Here is a 16,998-nt window from a genome sequence, read left to right as displayed (position 1 = left end):
AGGGGATTTATTTACAATAGGGATCACCTTAGTGCAAAATATATGTACAGTGAGTTGGGAGGGGGTCCAGGGCTCCAGGGAGAGAAGGGGGGGGGGGAATCCACACACACGCTTCCTCTTCCACTCAGTCACCGCCACCGCTCCTCCGCACACACGCACTCCTCTTCAGCCGCACTCGCTCCAACACTCCACACACTGCCCCACTTGGACAGGTCCGGTGATTCGGTCCAGAATCTACAGACAGAAGGTCAAAGGTTAGTTCCACAACATAAAACACGTGTAAGCGATTCTTCTTTGAATATGCCGCGAGCACGAACTCAGGTGGTTCGACGTTCCAGCGGTGAGCTGCTCTGTGCCACTGCCTTAAATAGCAGCTGGGGAAATCAGCCAGATCAGCCGCAGGTGGACACCATCCACAGGGGTGCGTGGGCCAAGAGTGAGAGCCCGTAATGAGCTCCACCCAGGCAGAGAGGAGGAGGAGAGACAAAAGACTAAAACTAACAACAACAAAACCTGTAGCCAGCGTGGGCCAACCAGAGAGACACGGGGACCGTGACAATATTTGCCATAGTCATTTCCAATTATGATAACTCCATTCTGTAAATACTCCAGTTATCTTTGTCTAATGTTAAAATTTGCCTAATGATCTGAAGCATGTAATATTGACATTATTTTATTAACTTAAAAAAGTAATAAAAACTATTTCATTGTAATCATTTGAAGTATATGAGCAGGTGATATTTGCAGGTAACACATGATTGCTTGGGTTTTTGCCCACCTGCAATACCTTCATGGCCCACGAGGGCGCGTAAAGGGGCCTACATTTCGGCTATCGCTGAAACAGCCAACATAAATATACTTCAGTGCGGTAGGGGGCGGAACATAGCAGTTGCCTTTCATCCGCCACTACACACAAAGAAGAAGAAGAAGCCGCACTAACAGAAAGCGAAGAAGAAAGCGATCACTGTAAGGTGTTTGTTTTCGTGTCATCACTGGTAATCTGCCATCTTTATTTCTTTTAGATTATTGGAATAGCAGATGCCAACTTTTATGCATTTATATGAGGTAAGTTGGACATTTGTGAGCTATAGGCACCAACTGACTATCGCTCGTATAATGTAGAATAGTTAAATTCAGGTCCTGTGGACTTGCACGATAGCTACCTGATGCTAGTTATCGTTCTAACGTTACTGGGGCGTGTTAATGTGCGTGCTAGCTAAAACAGTGCTATCTATCAGTAGTAGCATTGGCGACGCTTAGTTGAATGTCCCTGACCTGTTGGTGATTGTTGTCAACAGTCAGCTTTGTAACATTGCAGTAATAACAGTATGGTTGCTTAAATCTAATGGACTTGCAGTGTGTCCTTAAAAAGAATCATGCAAAGGTTGTATCCAGCAAAGCGCTGACACAGAGCCTGAGAGAGGTGCAGTAAGTGTCCACATCCATCTATAAAACACGGTGAGGGTTCGGTAATGGTTTTGTGCGGCATTTGAGACACGATGTGTTGTGAGTTTCTCAAAATTGAAGGAAATATAAATGCAAAAAAGTACAGTCAGATTTAGATCCATCGTGCGCTATCATGTTGAAAGGATCTGATTCACAACAGCTTCATTTTTCTGAATTGCAATGATCCCAAACACACTGCAAGGCACTAAAAGCATACCTGAATGGAAAAACACACAAGTATTCTGAAAAGCAGCCAACATCCAGAGAAGAGCTTTAAATGTCCTGTAAGAAACCTGGACAAATGTTCCTGAAAAAGTAAAGAAATGAGAAAAGCTTGGCTAACAGACTTCGAGCTATGTTGAAGAATAAAGATGGTCGTGTCATGTGACCTTACAAAGCTGTTTATTGTCTTAAATGAATGTATGAACATAACATGTGGTAAACTTTTCTTTCCTATTATTTTATCCAGTGATGGAGCCCGATTACCCTCCAGAAACACTACATACTGAAAGTGATCATGATAGCGTTTGCAACACCTCCTGGGTCTCTGTGTGTCCCCGAGGCCTCTGGAAGGTCCACCAAAAGCGACTAAACAGTCAGCAGACAGCTTCTGATCCAGCAGGTGTAACACGTATGATACTCATTTGTTCCTTGTTATAATGAATGAGTTTTCTTTACTCCAGCTAACAAATATTTCTTTGTATCTTACAGCAATTTCATCAAATAATTGTCCAAGGTTGGGTTCGCTGTGTAGAGTCCAAGTGCGTCTCAAAGCTAACAATGATGAAGCAGAGAATGTAGCATGTGAAAAAACAGGTGAGAAGCTGCCAGCCCAGCCTGATCCGTTCACCGCTGAACTTACTGAATCTGGTACCACACCCTTTGTGAGGTGTAAAGACTCTGTGCTGCAGGTCCCACTGGGTGACTGGACAACACTGAGGCTAGGGGATGGTCAGTGTGATATCACAGAGGCGTGTTTGGAGGGAATGAGAGCTGGGGAGAAGTGTGAGGTAAGATTTAACTGAGTATTGAAGTCTTTGTTTCAGTATTCTGTTTTTTGATGGATGAGGCAGAAAAAATAAATGTAAACTTCATGAAATAAGAAAAGCTTAAAGTGTATTTGGTGTCACAGAAACAGGAGTATTTGAAAACTTTCTTTACAGTTTGTATTCTGTACTATATGCATTCTGGGATATCTGTCTCCAAGTCCACTGTATCAAGTCTGGGATCAATCTTAGCTTGCAGTAAATGATAACCAATCAGACGTCAGGGTCAGTTGACGAGCCGCAGTGATGATTTAAATTGTTTCTTGATTCCCTGCAGCAAAGGAGCCATGAAAAAATGAATTAAATAGACAAATAATTAAATATGTGTAAAATAAAATTAATTGATATTTTAATAAATTGAAATTTAATTAATTATTTCAGCATTAATTAATTTGTGACACATTTGCCCCTTATTGATAGATGTATTTAATTTCTTTAATTTTGGCACTGCTTGACCTCCACAGTGTTTCTTATTTATTTATTTATTCCACACTTGGTCAACAGTTTGCACAGTTAGTTCTTTCAGACAAACCAACCACACTTTCTATCAGTAAAGCACTGCAACCACGTGTGAAAAGCAGCAGGAAGAAGAAAATATTCTTATTAAACCCTGCTGCCTATCTACAATCCAACTTATATTGCAAGTGGGCACCAAAAGTCAAGGAACAAACTAACATTAACATTTATCTCCGGTCCTAACAACACATTTCCAATCAGAATATACCAGAATAATATATATATAAAATAAACGAGGCAAAAAAATAATGGATCCTTTTTCAATTAACTCCAGTTTCATTCACATTCTTCATATTGAGTTATCGTTTTAGACATGTAACACTTTTTAAAACAATATAAATTTATACAACTCTTTAAATTATAATGAAGAGGCTTCCACAGTCGTATACTCCTAATCGTTGGACTCAATAATCTTTGTGTTGTCCTAGCTAGCTGATGCTTAAAGTAAAATTTCCTTCTGTTGTCTTCTCCCCCCGAACACCTTAAAAATACTCTTTGTAACTTAAATTAATATCTCCAATTTCTCAAATTGATCTCTAATTTCTGGCTGACCATCATTTGATAGCTCATCCTAAAACACACATTTCTCTCAACCTGTGTAAATACTGTTTTGTTTAAATGATCTTTCCCTTCATCTTTCTTGATGAAATCGTGATGGCTAAATGACCGATGCTCTGTCGTGTTTATCCTTGGTTTTGTTTTTAACTGTCAACCGTGTAAAGATGAAAGGTCTTAACATTGTATTTTGCTACCCAGATACAGCTTTCTCCTTTGGAAACTGGACCAGATGCTGCTGTTCCCCACCCCTCAGATGAAAGCCTTCCCTTTTTTGCCACAGTGGAATTGCAAGCTTTCACACCAGGCAAGGAAGCCTGGGAGATGTCTCCTGGTGAAAAATGGGAATGGGTCAAGTCACACAAGGACACGGGCGGAGTGAGATTCAGGAGCGAGGATTTGTGGGGGGCCGCGGACAGCTACAGCAAGGCCATGAAACTAGTCATCACTTTTTGTAATCACGTTAGAGATGTGGCGAAAAAGGGATGGGAGTATGAAGCTGAGGAGCAGAGAGAAGCAACTCTGGAAACACTTGATCCTTCAGCTGAAGAACTCAACAAAATGAAAGCTGACCTCCACTCCAACTTGTCCCTGTGCCAGCTAAAACTGAACCAACCAGAGCGGGCTAAGGCCAATGCTGCTAAAGCCACTCAGCTGGAACCCGGCTGTGCCAAAGCCTGGTACCGGCTGGGGAAAGCATGCCAGATTGTGAATGAATTGGAAGAGGCCAAACAGGCATTTAGGAAACTGCTGGAGCTGCAGCCAGAAATGCCTGCTGCTCTGAAAGCGCTTAAAGATATTGCAAGTAGAGAGAAAGCAACAAATGCACAGCTGGGACTGAGACTAAGCAAAATGTTCAGCTCAAGATAAAATATCAGTAGAGAGAAATGTGTGTTCTCATGATTCCCCATTAAATGTAAGTGCATTAACAACCACTGCCTCGATCTAAAATAAAGCCACTGTGATGTTGATTCATGTTTCTCCTCCAACTCTGTTCTTCCTTTCTTGTGAGAGATGCACGAAGGTAGAAATCACACGTCAGAAGGTTTATTTGGAATTGTAGTTGCAGGAGAAAGAGACAAATGACACCATGACAACATTTCTTTGTAGCCTATCTTTTATATTATGGTCTACATCAATTCCCTCATTGCCCCCTATTTTTTTTTTCAGCTTTAAAAATGCATGGATAACAACAATAATTATACTTTAGCATTATAATATAATTTTGATACAAATCCTCCTTCACACCGGTAGATTAACCACGCTAACATAAGAAATGATTTTGGTAGTTACCAGTGCTGAACCAACCAGAGCGGGCTAAGGCCAATGCTGCTAAAGCCACTCAGCTGGAACCCGGCTGTGCCAAAGCCTGGTACCGGCTGGGGAAAGCATGCCAGGGCAGCTATGGCAGAAACCCTACACTGGGTGGTGGTCTAATTTTTTGTTTTATTTCTTGTAAAAGAAAAACCAGTGTTGCCAACTTAGCGACTTTGTCGCTATATTTAGCGAGTTTTCAGGCCCCTTAGCGACTTTTTTTTCTAAAAAGCGACTAGTGACAAATCTGGCGACTTTTTCTGGTGTTATTGGAGACTTGTTTATGACGACTTTTTGACGTGAAAGAGCGTGTTGCTCTTACTCTGAACAAGCAGCGGTGCTGCCGTGGGTACCTCACCCGTGCTAAAGCGCTCACGGGCGGAGGACAGTCCTCCCCCAGCTGCAGGAGATGTTCACACCTATGCGTCCAAACTGCAAATGAATCGCGCATGAGCGAAGCCGCTGCTCCGCACTGAGCAGTCAGTTCTTATTTTACTGTTATGCTGTTTTGTGGATCACAAGGTTTAAAACTACTTATAAACACACACACAAAGTAACTCCACCAGAGTGCCTGTTTCGGGTCACTTTTGCCGGTCCAAGACCGCGGTAAAGTGAGCCGTCATTTGTGAGCCGCGGTCAAGCCAGCCGCCTCCTATCCGCCGCATAAATTTCCTTGCGCTTTTACACCAGTCTTTACGGTAGCGCCTTTTCGCCTTTCGACTGAAAGCCTAGACTCGCGCGCACACACACAAATTACAATGGAACAGCCCAATACAGCCATCGTAACAGTCTGGTTGCATATTCAAAAATTCATTAAAAATCATTCTTAAAAGTTGATGCCAAGCTTTCAACACAATCCTCTTCTCGGACACCTACTTTACCTCTGGGCCAGGTTTTACCCAGATTTACTGTAATATTACTCAGAAATCACAGTAAACTCATATTCAGTGCAATACAGTCAATACACTACAATTATGTTTATTTCAAAAATTCATTAAAGGTCATCCTGAGTAGTTGATGTCCAACTTTCAACACATCCCTCCTCTGGGACACCTACTGTACCTGTGTGCCAGGTTTCAGCCAGATTTACTGTAAAATTCCTCAGAAATTAAAGGACATTTATATGCAATTCAATACAGCCAATACACTACAAATATGGAAATTTCAAAAATTCATTAAAAATCATCCATAATAGTTGAGGTCCAACTTTCAACACTTTCTTACTCTGGGCGTCCTACCGTACCTCTGGGCCAAGTTACATCTCAATTCACTGTAATCTTTATCAAAAATTGAAAGAACAATTCTATGTAAATGCTGGCTGTGTGTCCTTTCAAAGTGACACTAAATAACAGAACTCAGGCACATCAGGGAATAATCCAAAAGGCGGATTTATTAAACAAAAACAACATACAAAATATCTCTAACCCATACTACATAACCTAAAAAGAAACAAAGGGACACTTAGAAGCACAAGGAAACAATACTGAAAGGGCAAGAGACACAGTCCAAACATAATCCACAACTAAAATGCCAAAAGAACAAGTCATCCCACATAGCAGACGGGTCTTGCCTGGATCTGGTGTCAAGCCTGCACTGCTGGCTGACTTCTGGCATGGTAAGATGGCACTGTTTATGTGATGGCATGCCACATTTGGCCTGATTGGGTGAATGTGACATGTTGTATAGAGCACTTTGAGTAATATGGGTGAGTAAAAAAGCGCTGTATAAGAATCAGTCCATTCACTGTCTGAACAGAGTTTCGTCATGTTACTTTTGCACTATTATGTTCCAGCACATGTTGTTATTACATGGCTTACATGGCTAAGGTACACATTAGGCTGACATCTGGGGCCAGAGCTGAAACTTGGCCCAGACGTACAGCAGGTTTCCCGGAGGAGGGATGTGTTGAAAGTTGGACCTCAACTACTATGGATGATTTTTAATGAATTTCTGACATTTCCATAATTGTAGTGTATTGGCTGTATTGAATTGCATATAAATGTCCTTTAATTTTTGAGGAATTTTACAGTGAATCTGGCTGAAACCTGGCACACAGGTACAGTAGGTGTCCCAGAGGGGGGATGTGTTGAAAGTTGTACCTCAACTACTCAGGATGATTTTTCATGAATTTTTGAAAATTGAGAGAATCCTATTGTATTGACTCTATTAGATTGAATACAAGTTTCCTTTAATTTCTGAGGAATTCTACAGTACATCTGGCTGAAACTTGGCACACAGGTACAGTAGGTGTCCCAGAGGAGGGGTGTGTTCTGAGCCCCCTGCTGTACTCTTTGTACACATATGACTGTGTGGCCACTACCAGCTCCACCACCATCATCAAGTTTGCTGACGACACCGTCGTGGTGGGCCTGATCTCTGATAACAACGAGACGGCCTACCTGAAGGAGATTACGAATCTGGAGAACTGGTGCCAGAGGAACAACCTCCTTCTAAACAAAGGAGCTGATAGTGGACTTCAGCACTAAGCAGGAGAGGAACTACCAGACCCCCGTCATCAACGAGTGCCCAGTGGAGAGAGTGGACAGCTTCAAATACCTCGGAGTTCACATCACGCAGGACCTGTCATGGTCCTGTCACATCAACACCGTGGTGAAAAAGGCCCGACAGCGTCTCTACCACCTCAGACGCTTGAGAGACTTCCAACTGCCCTCCAAGGTGCTCAGGAACTTTTACTCGTGCACCATAGAGAGCATCCTGACGGGAAACATCTTAACCTGGTTCGGGAACAGCACCATGCAGGACAGACGAGCTCTACAGAGGGTTGTGCGGTCAGCTGAGCGCACCATCCGCTCCGAGCTCCCTGACCTGCACTCAATCTACAGCAGGCGGTGCTGGACCAAGGCCAGGAAGATCGTGAAGGACCTCAGCCATCCCAACAACAGACTGTTCTCTCTGCTGAGGTCAGGAAAGCGATTCTGCTCCCTGAAGACCAACACAGAGAGACTGAGGAGGAGCTTCTTCCCGCAGGCGATACGGTCTCTCAATCACACCACCACACAGTACTGACCCACACATATGGTTCTTACACACACACTGGACATTCTGAACATTGTTTTCACTTCATTACTTAAATCACGCTGCTGTTATTGTGTATGTATTTATTTATATTTCTTCATACATTCTTATATAGTTCTATATTGTGTATTTTGTTGTACAGTTATTTTATTTTCAACTTTAATTTATATATTTTATCTTATTCTTTCCCAGTTAAATTTACCCTTCATTCTAATTTGTGTTGTACAGTTATTTCATTTTTAACCTTAATTTATATTTTATTCCCTCCTAGTTAAATTTACCCTTTTTAATTTTTCATATTTATTTCCTATCTTATTCATAGCCTTTTCCTTTTTTGTTTTCTTTAGGTCACGAGCAGTTGTCCAAGCATTTCACTACATATCGTACTGTGTATGACTGTGTACGTGACAAATAAAATTTGAATTTGAATTTGAATTTGAAAGTTGGACCTCAACTACTCAGGATGATTTTTAATGAATTTCTGAAATTTCCATCATTGTAGTGTATTGGCTGTATTGCATTGAATACAAGTACCCTTTAATTTTTGAGGAATTTTACAGTGAATCTGGCTGAAACCTGGCACACAGGTACAGTAGGTGTCCCGGAGGAGGAATGTGTTGAAAGTTGTACCTCAACTACTCAGGATGATTTTTAATGAATTTCTGACATTTCCATAATTGTATTGACTGTATCGGGCTGTTTCATTGTAATTTGTGTGCGCGCATGTGCGTGCGACTGTTCGCGCGAGTGCACGTGTGCGCGGGTATAGGCTTTCAATCGGCACATAAAGCGAAAAGGCGCTACCGTAAAGACTGGTGTAAAAGCGCAAGGAAATTTATGCGGCGGATAGGAGACGGCTGACTTGACCGCGGCTCACAAATGACGGCTCACTTTACCGCGGTGGTCCAAGCCCGGGTAAAGGAGCAGGGTTGGAATTGTGACATTAAAAAACAATAATTGCTAAAATAAATTTAATTTGTAGTTATAAATAAATTCTAACTGCATTTAATACGTTTTTTGCTCACTTTATGTCTCTTCCACGATGTTATTTCTCTCTCCAACAGTTATATTAGCATGACCCATTATGCAAATTAGGCGATGACGTCATTTAGCGACTTCTAGCGACTTTTAGGACAGCCAATAGCGATTTTCCTTACTGAGGAGTTGGCAACACTGAGAAAAACTTCCGTGTGAACTTTGACACGACTGTGGATTGCACAACACTGGTCACTACATTCTTCATTTCCGGTTAATACTTGTACAGCTGCTGTTATTGTGTGTGTATATATATATTTATTTATATTTCTTCATACATTCTTATATAGTTCTATATTGTGTATTTTGTTGTACAGTTATTTTATTTTCAACTTTAATTTATATATTTTATCTTATTCTTTCCCAGTTAAATTTACCCTTCATTCTAATTTGTGTTGTACAGTTATTTCATTTTTAACCTTAATTTATATTTTATTCCCTCCTAGTTAAATTTACCCTTTTTAATTTTTCATATTTATTTCCTATCTTATTCATAGCCTTTTCCTTTTTTGTTTTCTTTAGGTCACGAGCAGTTGTCCAAGCATTTCACTACATATCGTACTGTGTATGACTGTGTACGTGACAAATAAAATTTGAATTTGACCCTAAACAGCCTCGACACAGTTTGCAGCACATTTCAGGCTAATAGATTCACATTTTTAAGGTATTTTTACTGCTGTCAAATGTAAAATTAGGTCACATTTGACACAAACCGTGTGTGAAGGGTTAAAACGGTAAAACGTTCTTGTACGTTTTACTCCCCGCCGGGTGGAAAGCCGACACACCCAAATACACGGTTGCATCAAAATGCCGAAACCCGGGATCGAACCAGGGACCTTTAGATCTTCAGTCTAACGCTCTCCCAACTGAGCTATTTCGGCACACGGTGTTGAAGGTTACCAGGGTCTACAAACTTTTAAATTGGCTACAAGGCAAAAAAAAGATGTTTTCATTCCTGATGCGTGATTAGTTTGAGAAGAGCTTAGCCTGTCTTAACTCGTCGAGTTTAATACGTGACGTGATTTAGCCCCTCAGTTGTATGGTTCCGTTTCACCCACGTGAATATACTCAAACCTACATTATGCATTCTCGTTAAGTAGAACGTGGACTTATTTCAGCTTGGTTTTAATTATCTTCCGAGTTCAGAGGCGAATGCCTTTAAATAAGTAAATCGCTGCAGTCACATGTGAAGTCAGTTTGGTTCAAACGTGCATAAGCCCCAAATGTTAATTATGAGCTGGAAATGGTGTAATCCACTAAAGTTTATAATGTTGGCCACGTGACAAAGAAATAATACAGACAATTCCATGTGAAAAAATTAGAAATTTAAAGTTTTTGTCAAAATGTTCGCAAAGACATTGTGTGGTGGACCACTAGAGGGCTCCACTCACACCCAGTGTAAAGAAAGTCTGTTGCTGTGTTTTGGAGCGAAACGTAGTCAGTTCTGTTGTGATGAGGAATAAAGCAGGAGTTAGAATCGAGAGCTCTCGTGTCGTCTGTGTTTACCTCCACAATAGCATTTCTAAACATACTAATTACATTAAGAAAGATAATTATTTCAGGGTAAAAAAAATACTGGGATCAACTATTTTACCCATCTAGCCACAACACAAACCACTGCTGAGCAATGATGTGTTTTAACTTTGTTAACGTCAAAGCTTGTAAAATCAAGTTAAAACTGAGGGTTATCTTCCAGTTTACATACGTTATAAAAACCTAAGCAAGGTTTTGAGCTGCCACTTGAGAAAGCATCGGTTTAAATGTGAGAAAAGCAATCGTTGATGCTTACAAAGTGTTCACTGCGTTTCCAAGTGCTGGGCAGCAGGTTGACTGATCTGCATGGAGAGTAATTTGTGTGGATGGAGCTCAGATGGATGCTCTCCAAGATAAAGACAATGCTGGATACCTCCCACGCAGTCCATGACATGCTGGCTGGTCACAGGAGCATGTTCATTGAGAGACTGAGATTACCAAAAAGCACCACTGAACCACACAGGAAATGATTCCTGTCCGTGGCCATCTCCCTGTACAACTCCTCCAGCTAATACACTGTAAACTGCAAATCGATCAAATATGAAGGAGGTTGGGATGGCTACAAGAAATGACTCCAGCAAAAAGGATACACAGTTCACTGTTAGCATCAGAGCAGGCTAATAATTTTCATACTGGTAATTTTTGGTTCATGTGAAATCTCTTCTTCTTCTGTGGTTCACACCACCCTCACCCTCATAGAGCAGAAACATTCCTACATCCGTATGCTCTTCGTGGACTTCTCATCTGCTTTCAACACAATGATCCTACAGACACTTGTTGATAAATGACTGACTCTTGGACTGAGCTCTACAGGGACACCTGTATCATGAAGGACCCCACTCACCCAGCACACTCACGCTTATTTTGCTCTTCTCAGAAAAGAAGTTGCCAAGTAAAAAAAAAAGAAAAAAAATCAAGGAACTATTACTTTATCAATATGAATGTCAGCAAAGTCTCATAATGACAGAGATGTACTGTTGCAGTATTAAATGCCCCCCCTCCCATACACGCACACACTCAGTTCTTCTTATTCTTCTGAGACTTTGTGCTGTCCGTTTGCCTCTGGGCTGCTGACAGATGTTTCCATGCATCCAAAATGAGCGCCAGCGGTATGACGATCCACAGGGTGTTCATAAACACAAAGTAGAACCAGAAGTAGATTGGATGTCCCAGCTCGCTGTGGGCGTAGCCATCTCTGTGCTCTGTGAAGAAGTAGAGTACCGCTCCATATGCCTGGCCTGAGTCAGATTACGTGAGAAGACAAAATAAAACTACAATTAAGCAACAATTTATTTCCACCTGAGGTTGGCATGAAGATAGCTTCTGTCCCGTCTTACCTACTGAAATGATGAGCTGCAGGAGAAATCTGTAGGGCTTATTGGTTAAAAAGGCATAAACAGCCCAAAAGCTGAATGGACCCCACAACCAAGCAGTCACAGTCTCCATACAAACAGTAAAGTTATCAGCACTAGAGAGAAAAGAAACATCAATCGCAACTTTTTAAAATCATTTTTATGCACAAAATTGAGAGCAGAAATGAGCTTACATTGCATATCGACTGTCTCCCTTGCAGTACTCTTTCCCTGTGAGAGAAAAACATAAAACACATTGACCAGATTTTACACACACGCACACACGACAAGTAGGTTATGCATTTTTCTAAACACATGTTCTCCGTTAGTACTCACACAGCTGTGACAGAAAGCGCTGATCTCCTGGAATTATATCATAATATAGCGAGAACCAGCCCTCGATTACACAATGGATGAAGCCACAAACAGCAAACCAGCACACAGCCAGGCGCCTCCATGCGCCCAGGCTGCTGGTGGCCTGGCCGGTGATCAGCCAGGTCACCAGCATAAACAGCCCAGACACAGAAAACAGAAACACCAGAATCTCTGACATCGACCGATCGTTGGCCACATAAGTGGGAATTGAAAGGTCCCGAGGCCAGTAAGGGTGATGAGATGCTTCAGAGGAGTCCATTATCTGTTTGAAACATAAAAGTGTAGAGTTAAACATTCTCTGTATTACATTATATTACATTCTGTTCTAGTTAATTCACAGAGTTAAAAGTGTAGCGTTTTATGTGTGAAGTTCATCGGTGTGCTTTTATCCTTACCGTAGATGCCACCAAATGGGTGTTCAGCTCCACAGGTAATTTGACCTAATACACAGCAGGTCAAAGATTCACTGCTATCTAACATACCCGCGCACATAAACTCAAACGAGGAACTCCGTGCCTGGGGGACGTTACCTGTGGATCACAACAGCCAATCAAACATCTTTAAGCATAGAGCTATTGCACATGAGATCTACTGGCTCACTGATTGGCTCTTCCTCTCGGAACATGGACGTTGTCTATGACATCTACCAATGAAAAGGGATCAGCCCTCTTTTTCAAGGCGAAAGTCATACAATGTTTTAGGGTAGGGTAGAAAATGGCCTTCAATCGGAAGATGCTCCATCTGATAATGATTTAGTAAGGAAATATTTACAGTTAACCTTTCACTCGCATGGACTGAAAATGACGAGAAACAAAATGTAGCTGAAGTAAAGCCCTCTTAAATATACAAACCTAACGTGGAGTGCACCCATGTGATTTCCGATGATCATTTGGTCTAAATAGGTTAAAGGAAAGACTTGTAATTACCCTAAAAACCTTACATTTTTACTTTAAAGTATACGAAACAAAATTTGCTCTTTACGGCATAGTAAGAAAAGAGTCGTCCCAAGCCGTGCCAGGGTTTTATCCCTGCCGTGACCCGGATTCGAACCGGGGTTGCTGCGGCCACAACGCAGAGTACTAACCACTATACGATCACGGCGCGCTACTGGGAGACATGCTCAACAGTGAAGCAGAAGCGTATATGTAACTGTGTGAGCTGCGTCGTCGAAGAGTGGTTTGACGTCTCGCGGCAGACGACTGCTGTTTAAAGTGACGTTGTGACCGTGTGCGGATCTGCTTTCCGTTAAAAATAGTTTAATTAATTAATATTCTAATGTGAGTCCTGCATAAATAGTTTCTTTTTTAATACTGAGAGTCGTTTTCATCTTAGCTGAAGTTTTTTTAAGCTGTTTTTTTTAATCAGTTCTTCAGATGGTACCTGTCAAAGCTACAAAAAGGAGGAACAGTAGTAAATATTAAATGTCACTTAAATACTAAATATATGTACAAATAAGTCACAGTTCCATATATATCCTTCATCTATGGATATGTAGTCAGGGCCGTTATTGCTCCCATATGGTCTAGCGGTTAGGATTCCTGGTTTTCACCCAGGCGGCCCGGGTTCGACTCCCGGTATGGGAACTTCGTTTTTTTTTTTATGTTGGTTTTATGGTTTTATCAAATTTGGAACAAAATGTTTTTTATTCATACTTTAATGAGATTCGACAATTTACTTAATGACTTAGAAAGTCAGTGACTGTAAAACAGCAACAAAAAATTATGGGAAGGGTAATCTTAACAATATCTCAATATTATTGCTTTCGTACAGCGTTTCTTCGAGTCCATAACAGTACATAGGATTCCAGGACTCATAAATGATTCAAAGTCACACTTCACAAAGTGTATTAGCGATATGTTTGGTATTAGTATTTTCTGTACGTTTGATATATGAACACGTGATGTATACCACGTGGTTACGTGTCACGTGACGGTACACGGAAGCACTCAACAGATTCTGTTCGGTTTACTCAAACGTTGTACATCAAAATAGCGGTAAAGACTACCCGCGAAGGAGGCTTAAATTGGCGCAGAGAGTGAGTATGGGTGTGTCAGAATCAGAGGAATCTTCTTTGTTACTGGACGAAAAGCTGCTTCGTTTCATGGAGCAGCTGGAGTTACTGGAGGAGAAGCGAGCCACTTTCAACTCTCTCATAGAGCAGGTACCTGTAGTGTCCTTGTTGATAAATAGCCAACATCAGACATTTAAGTTCAATTTTTGCTCCCTAAGAATCTGTAGGTAAAAATATAGAAAATAAATCAAAATGTATATGGCATTTTGGGCTGTAGGTGTTATATAATGGGAAATATCTTAGTGTGGTATATTAACAGACTTTAGGGCTATGTTGACTGTGTTTAAATTCCATAAAAAGCCATATAAGGATTTTCAAAAATAAATTTACGCAAAAAAGGTTTGTAATAAAAATGCTCTTTTTTTTTACATTCTGCCTGTATAATTTGACTTTACCATTTTCCCCTCAGGGGTGGTTTTCTATGAGCAAGGCACGATATACGATGGGAAACAAACAAGTCTCTGCACTTCAGTATGCAAGTGAGATTGAGCCACTAGTCTGTGTTCAAACTAGGTGAGGAAGCAGTAATTTTTATGAAAAACGAAAAGTCTGTTGATCACTTTAATTTGTTTAAAAGGCTCTTTTAAAACGTATATTTGTATGTAACAGGACACTGGACAATGGTGAGGTGGAATTCACCACTGAAAGATGTACACAAACGTGTCGTAAAGAGTCTGGAAAAGATCAGAGAGCTATAGAGGATATAGGACCTCAAGAAGAAGGTGATGCAGTATTAAAGATGTGTGTCGTTGATGTCTACTATTAACTCTGTTATTGATGACACTATTTGATTTACAAGGTGTCAGGAGAAGAAACAGACCAAAAAGAGAGATTGGAGAAAAAGAGGAAAGCGAGAGCACTGGTAGCGAGAAAGCTCCAGCTGGAAAACGTGACCAGAATCCTCAGCAAGACCCACTGAAGTGGTTTGGAGTTTTGGTGCCACAGTCTCTAAAACATGCACAATCATCTTTCAAGCAAGGTATGTTACATGCCAAAGGACATCTTAGTGTTATGGTTTCAGGTGAAACCTACTCTGCCTCAACTATGGATGAGATTATACTTTCAATGTCTGCAAATAGGCTAGGGTCTGCTGTCATCTGAGATGGAAATTTCATGATCGGATGGTGAGCACGAGGGTCCGTCCGAATGCAGAGAAATTACCTTATACTACACATGTGTCCCAGCTGGTTGACTTCACAGAAGTATAACAGGAACCATGTGGAGTAACATGTGACTACTTCTGGACATATATCAGATGAACCAGTCTTTGAATTTGATCCATATGTGCCAGTATTGCCATCTCAAAACAATGCAGCTAGAGAGATCACAACCACAAACACAAAAAATAAACAAATCTACAAAACTGACGATATGCATGAATAGCTTTTAGGAAAAAAAATATGCTACAGAGAAATCAAACACAGGAAAACTGAAAAACATAAAGAGAACACGTGCAATATAATCTGCAGCACATAAAACGCCTTTTTTATTATTGTGTCTATTACCAAGACTCTAGATATGCAAACCTTAACTCATATGCATATGAATCAAGGTTTGCTTTGTGCAGCTTGTTAGATATGAATAGAGGTTTCCAGAGTCCTGTGTATACTCACAGCACGATGGCTACAGCTTCTGTTGCATAAGTAAATTTGGATATGGGCAAAGATATTTCTTGAAGGTAGGAGAAAGCTCCTGCTGTTCTGCTGCTCCACCACTCACCAATTTAATTGTTGTTTTCTGTCATTACAGTAATAGAACTGTCTGCTGAGATCGCAGCACTCCAGGCTGCAGTTTTGAGCGCCAGACAGGAGCTGAAACACAGCTTGCAAAACAAGCACACTCCAGGGGAAAGGCTCAGCAACTCAGCTGGACAAGGTAGCAGACATAATACTTCTGCTGAGTCAAAGCAGGAGGAGGCTAAAAAACAGCTTTCAGCCAAGGACAGTCAGTAGATGATGCTTCAGGGGCTCGTTAACTAAAAAGAGAGCTTCCTGGTGGAGCTGGACGAGCAGATCCCAGCAGTTCAAGCTTTCTGTGGAAATCATTGGTAATTTATTTATTTCATCTCTTTTTTTCCTTTTAATTGAGATGGATGTGTTTGTGAAAATGGTCTTATTACACATGTTGTAAAATCATAAAATGTTAGCAGAACCTGTTTAAATGTTTTCAATAAATGGCAAGCAGTGCTTTGGCATAAGGCTGCCTGTTTTTGTGTGTGTGCTGTAACTAATTACTTTATTAATTGTTAATAAAAGTGTAACTTTATTTTATCAAACACAATCCATTAATTAAAAAAAGTTCAGGGTTGGCAGCTTGTGGAAATGTTTCATAGATGTTGTTTTCATTTTGATGAAACACATTAGAAATAGTATATTCTCTGCATTTTCTTTCCTGACGTATTGCTCGTGGAGCCCAAAAATGCTGAATACTAAAATGTAAAAATATATCGAGTAATTATATACATGAAATATACAAATGAACCAACAATTTTTGAAAATGAAATCACATTAAATTAAAAAATATACCTCAATCATGCACTATTAAAAATGTCTGAACCTCTTTGTGTCTTGTATTTATAGCCTAACAACAAGTCAACACACATTTACATCCCACGTCTCCGCAAAACCTCGTTTAAAAACACACGAAAAGCTGAAAGATGTGTTTTGTTGCGTTTACTAAATATTATGGAAAGTAAAAGTCACCGTGATTTATTGTCTTT

The 16,998-nt window shown here is 40.6% G+C and overlaps 3 protein-coding genes across 8 annotated transcripts in view; 2 read left to right on the top strand and 1 right to left on the bottom strand.

Annotated features, from left to right (window-relative positions):
- The window catches only part of fkbpl (FKBP prolyl isomerase like), a 50,558-nt gene extending 46,024 nt beyond the window's left edge, over nucleotides 1–4,534 (top strand). For 4 of the 6 annotated variants that reach the window (XM_082519578.1, XM_082519579.1, XM_082519580.1 and 1 more), the window contains 4 exons: nucleotides 1,023–1,065; nucleotides 1,916–2,077; nucleotides 2,158–2,456; nucleotides 3,765–4,534. In XM_082519578.1, coding sequence (XP_082375704.1) covers nucleotides 1,918–2,077; nucleotides 2,158–2,456; nucleotides 3,765–4,433 — 1,128 coding nt within the window. In that variant the 5' untranslated portion in view covers nucleotides 1,023–1,065; nucleotides 1,916–1,917 and the 3' untranslated portion in view covers nucleotides 4,434–4,534. Of the gene's footprint in view, nucleotides 1–833; nucleotides 1,066–1,915; nucleotides 2,078–2,157; nucleotides 2,457–3,764 lie in introns of those variants that run through there. The other 2 variants (XM_082519582.1, XM_082519583.1) reach the window with 2 other exon arrangements.
- A 6,860-nt stretch (nucleotides 4,535–11,394) lies between these two features.
- Nucleotides 11,395–12,739, bottom strand: ebp (EBP cholestenol delta-isomerase). The gene is made up of 5 exons (XM_082517841.1): nucleotides 12,604–12,739; nucleotides 12,170–12,470; nucleotides 12,028–12,064; nucleotides 11,819–11,949; nucleotides 11,395–11,719 (listed from the first exon to the last, which is right to left on the bottom strand). Exons 2-5 carry the CDS (start codon nucleotides 12,465–12,467, stop codon nucleotides 11,499–11,501), a joined length of 687 nt encoding a protein of 228 aa, XP_082373967.1. The 5' UTR covers nucleotides 12,468–12,470; nucleotides 12,604–12,739; the 3' UTR covers nucleotides 11,395–11,498.
- A 1,398-nt stretch (nucleotides 12,740–14,137) lies between these two features.
- Nucleotides 14,138–16,831, top strand: vma22 (vacuolar ATPase assembly factor VMA22). Its single transcript, XM_082519864.1, has 5 exons — nucleotides 14,138–14,369; nucleotides 14,689–14,792; nucleotides 14,889–15,001; nucleotides 15,079–15,258; nucleotides 16,029–16,831. The coding sequence occupies exons 1-5, from the start codon at nucleotides 14,250–14,252 to the stop codon at nucleotides 16,229–16,231; spliced, it is 720 nt and encodes a 239-aa protein (XP_082375990.1). The 5' UTR covers nucleotides 14,138–14,249; the 3' UTR covers nucleotides 16,232–16,831.
- Nucleotides 16,832–16,998: the final 167 nt, after the last annotated feature.

The sequence above is a fragment of the Aulonocara stuartgranti genome (genome assembly GCF_965226115.1).
Source record: "Aulonocara stuartgranti genome assembly, chromosome: 20".
Lineage (NCBI taxonomy): Eukaryota > Metazoa > Chordata > Actinopteri > Cichliformes > Cichlidae > Aulonocara > Aulonocara stuartgranti.
Note: the sequence above shows the minus strand (reverse complement) of the source record. Positions and strands in the feature narration are given on the sequence as shown.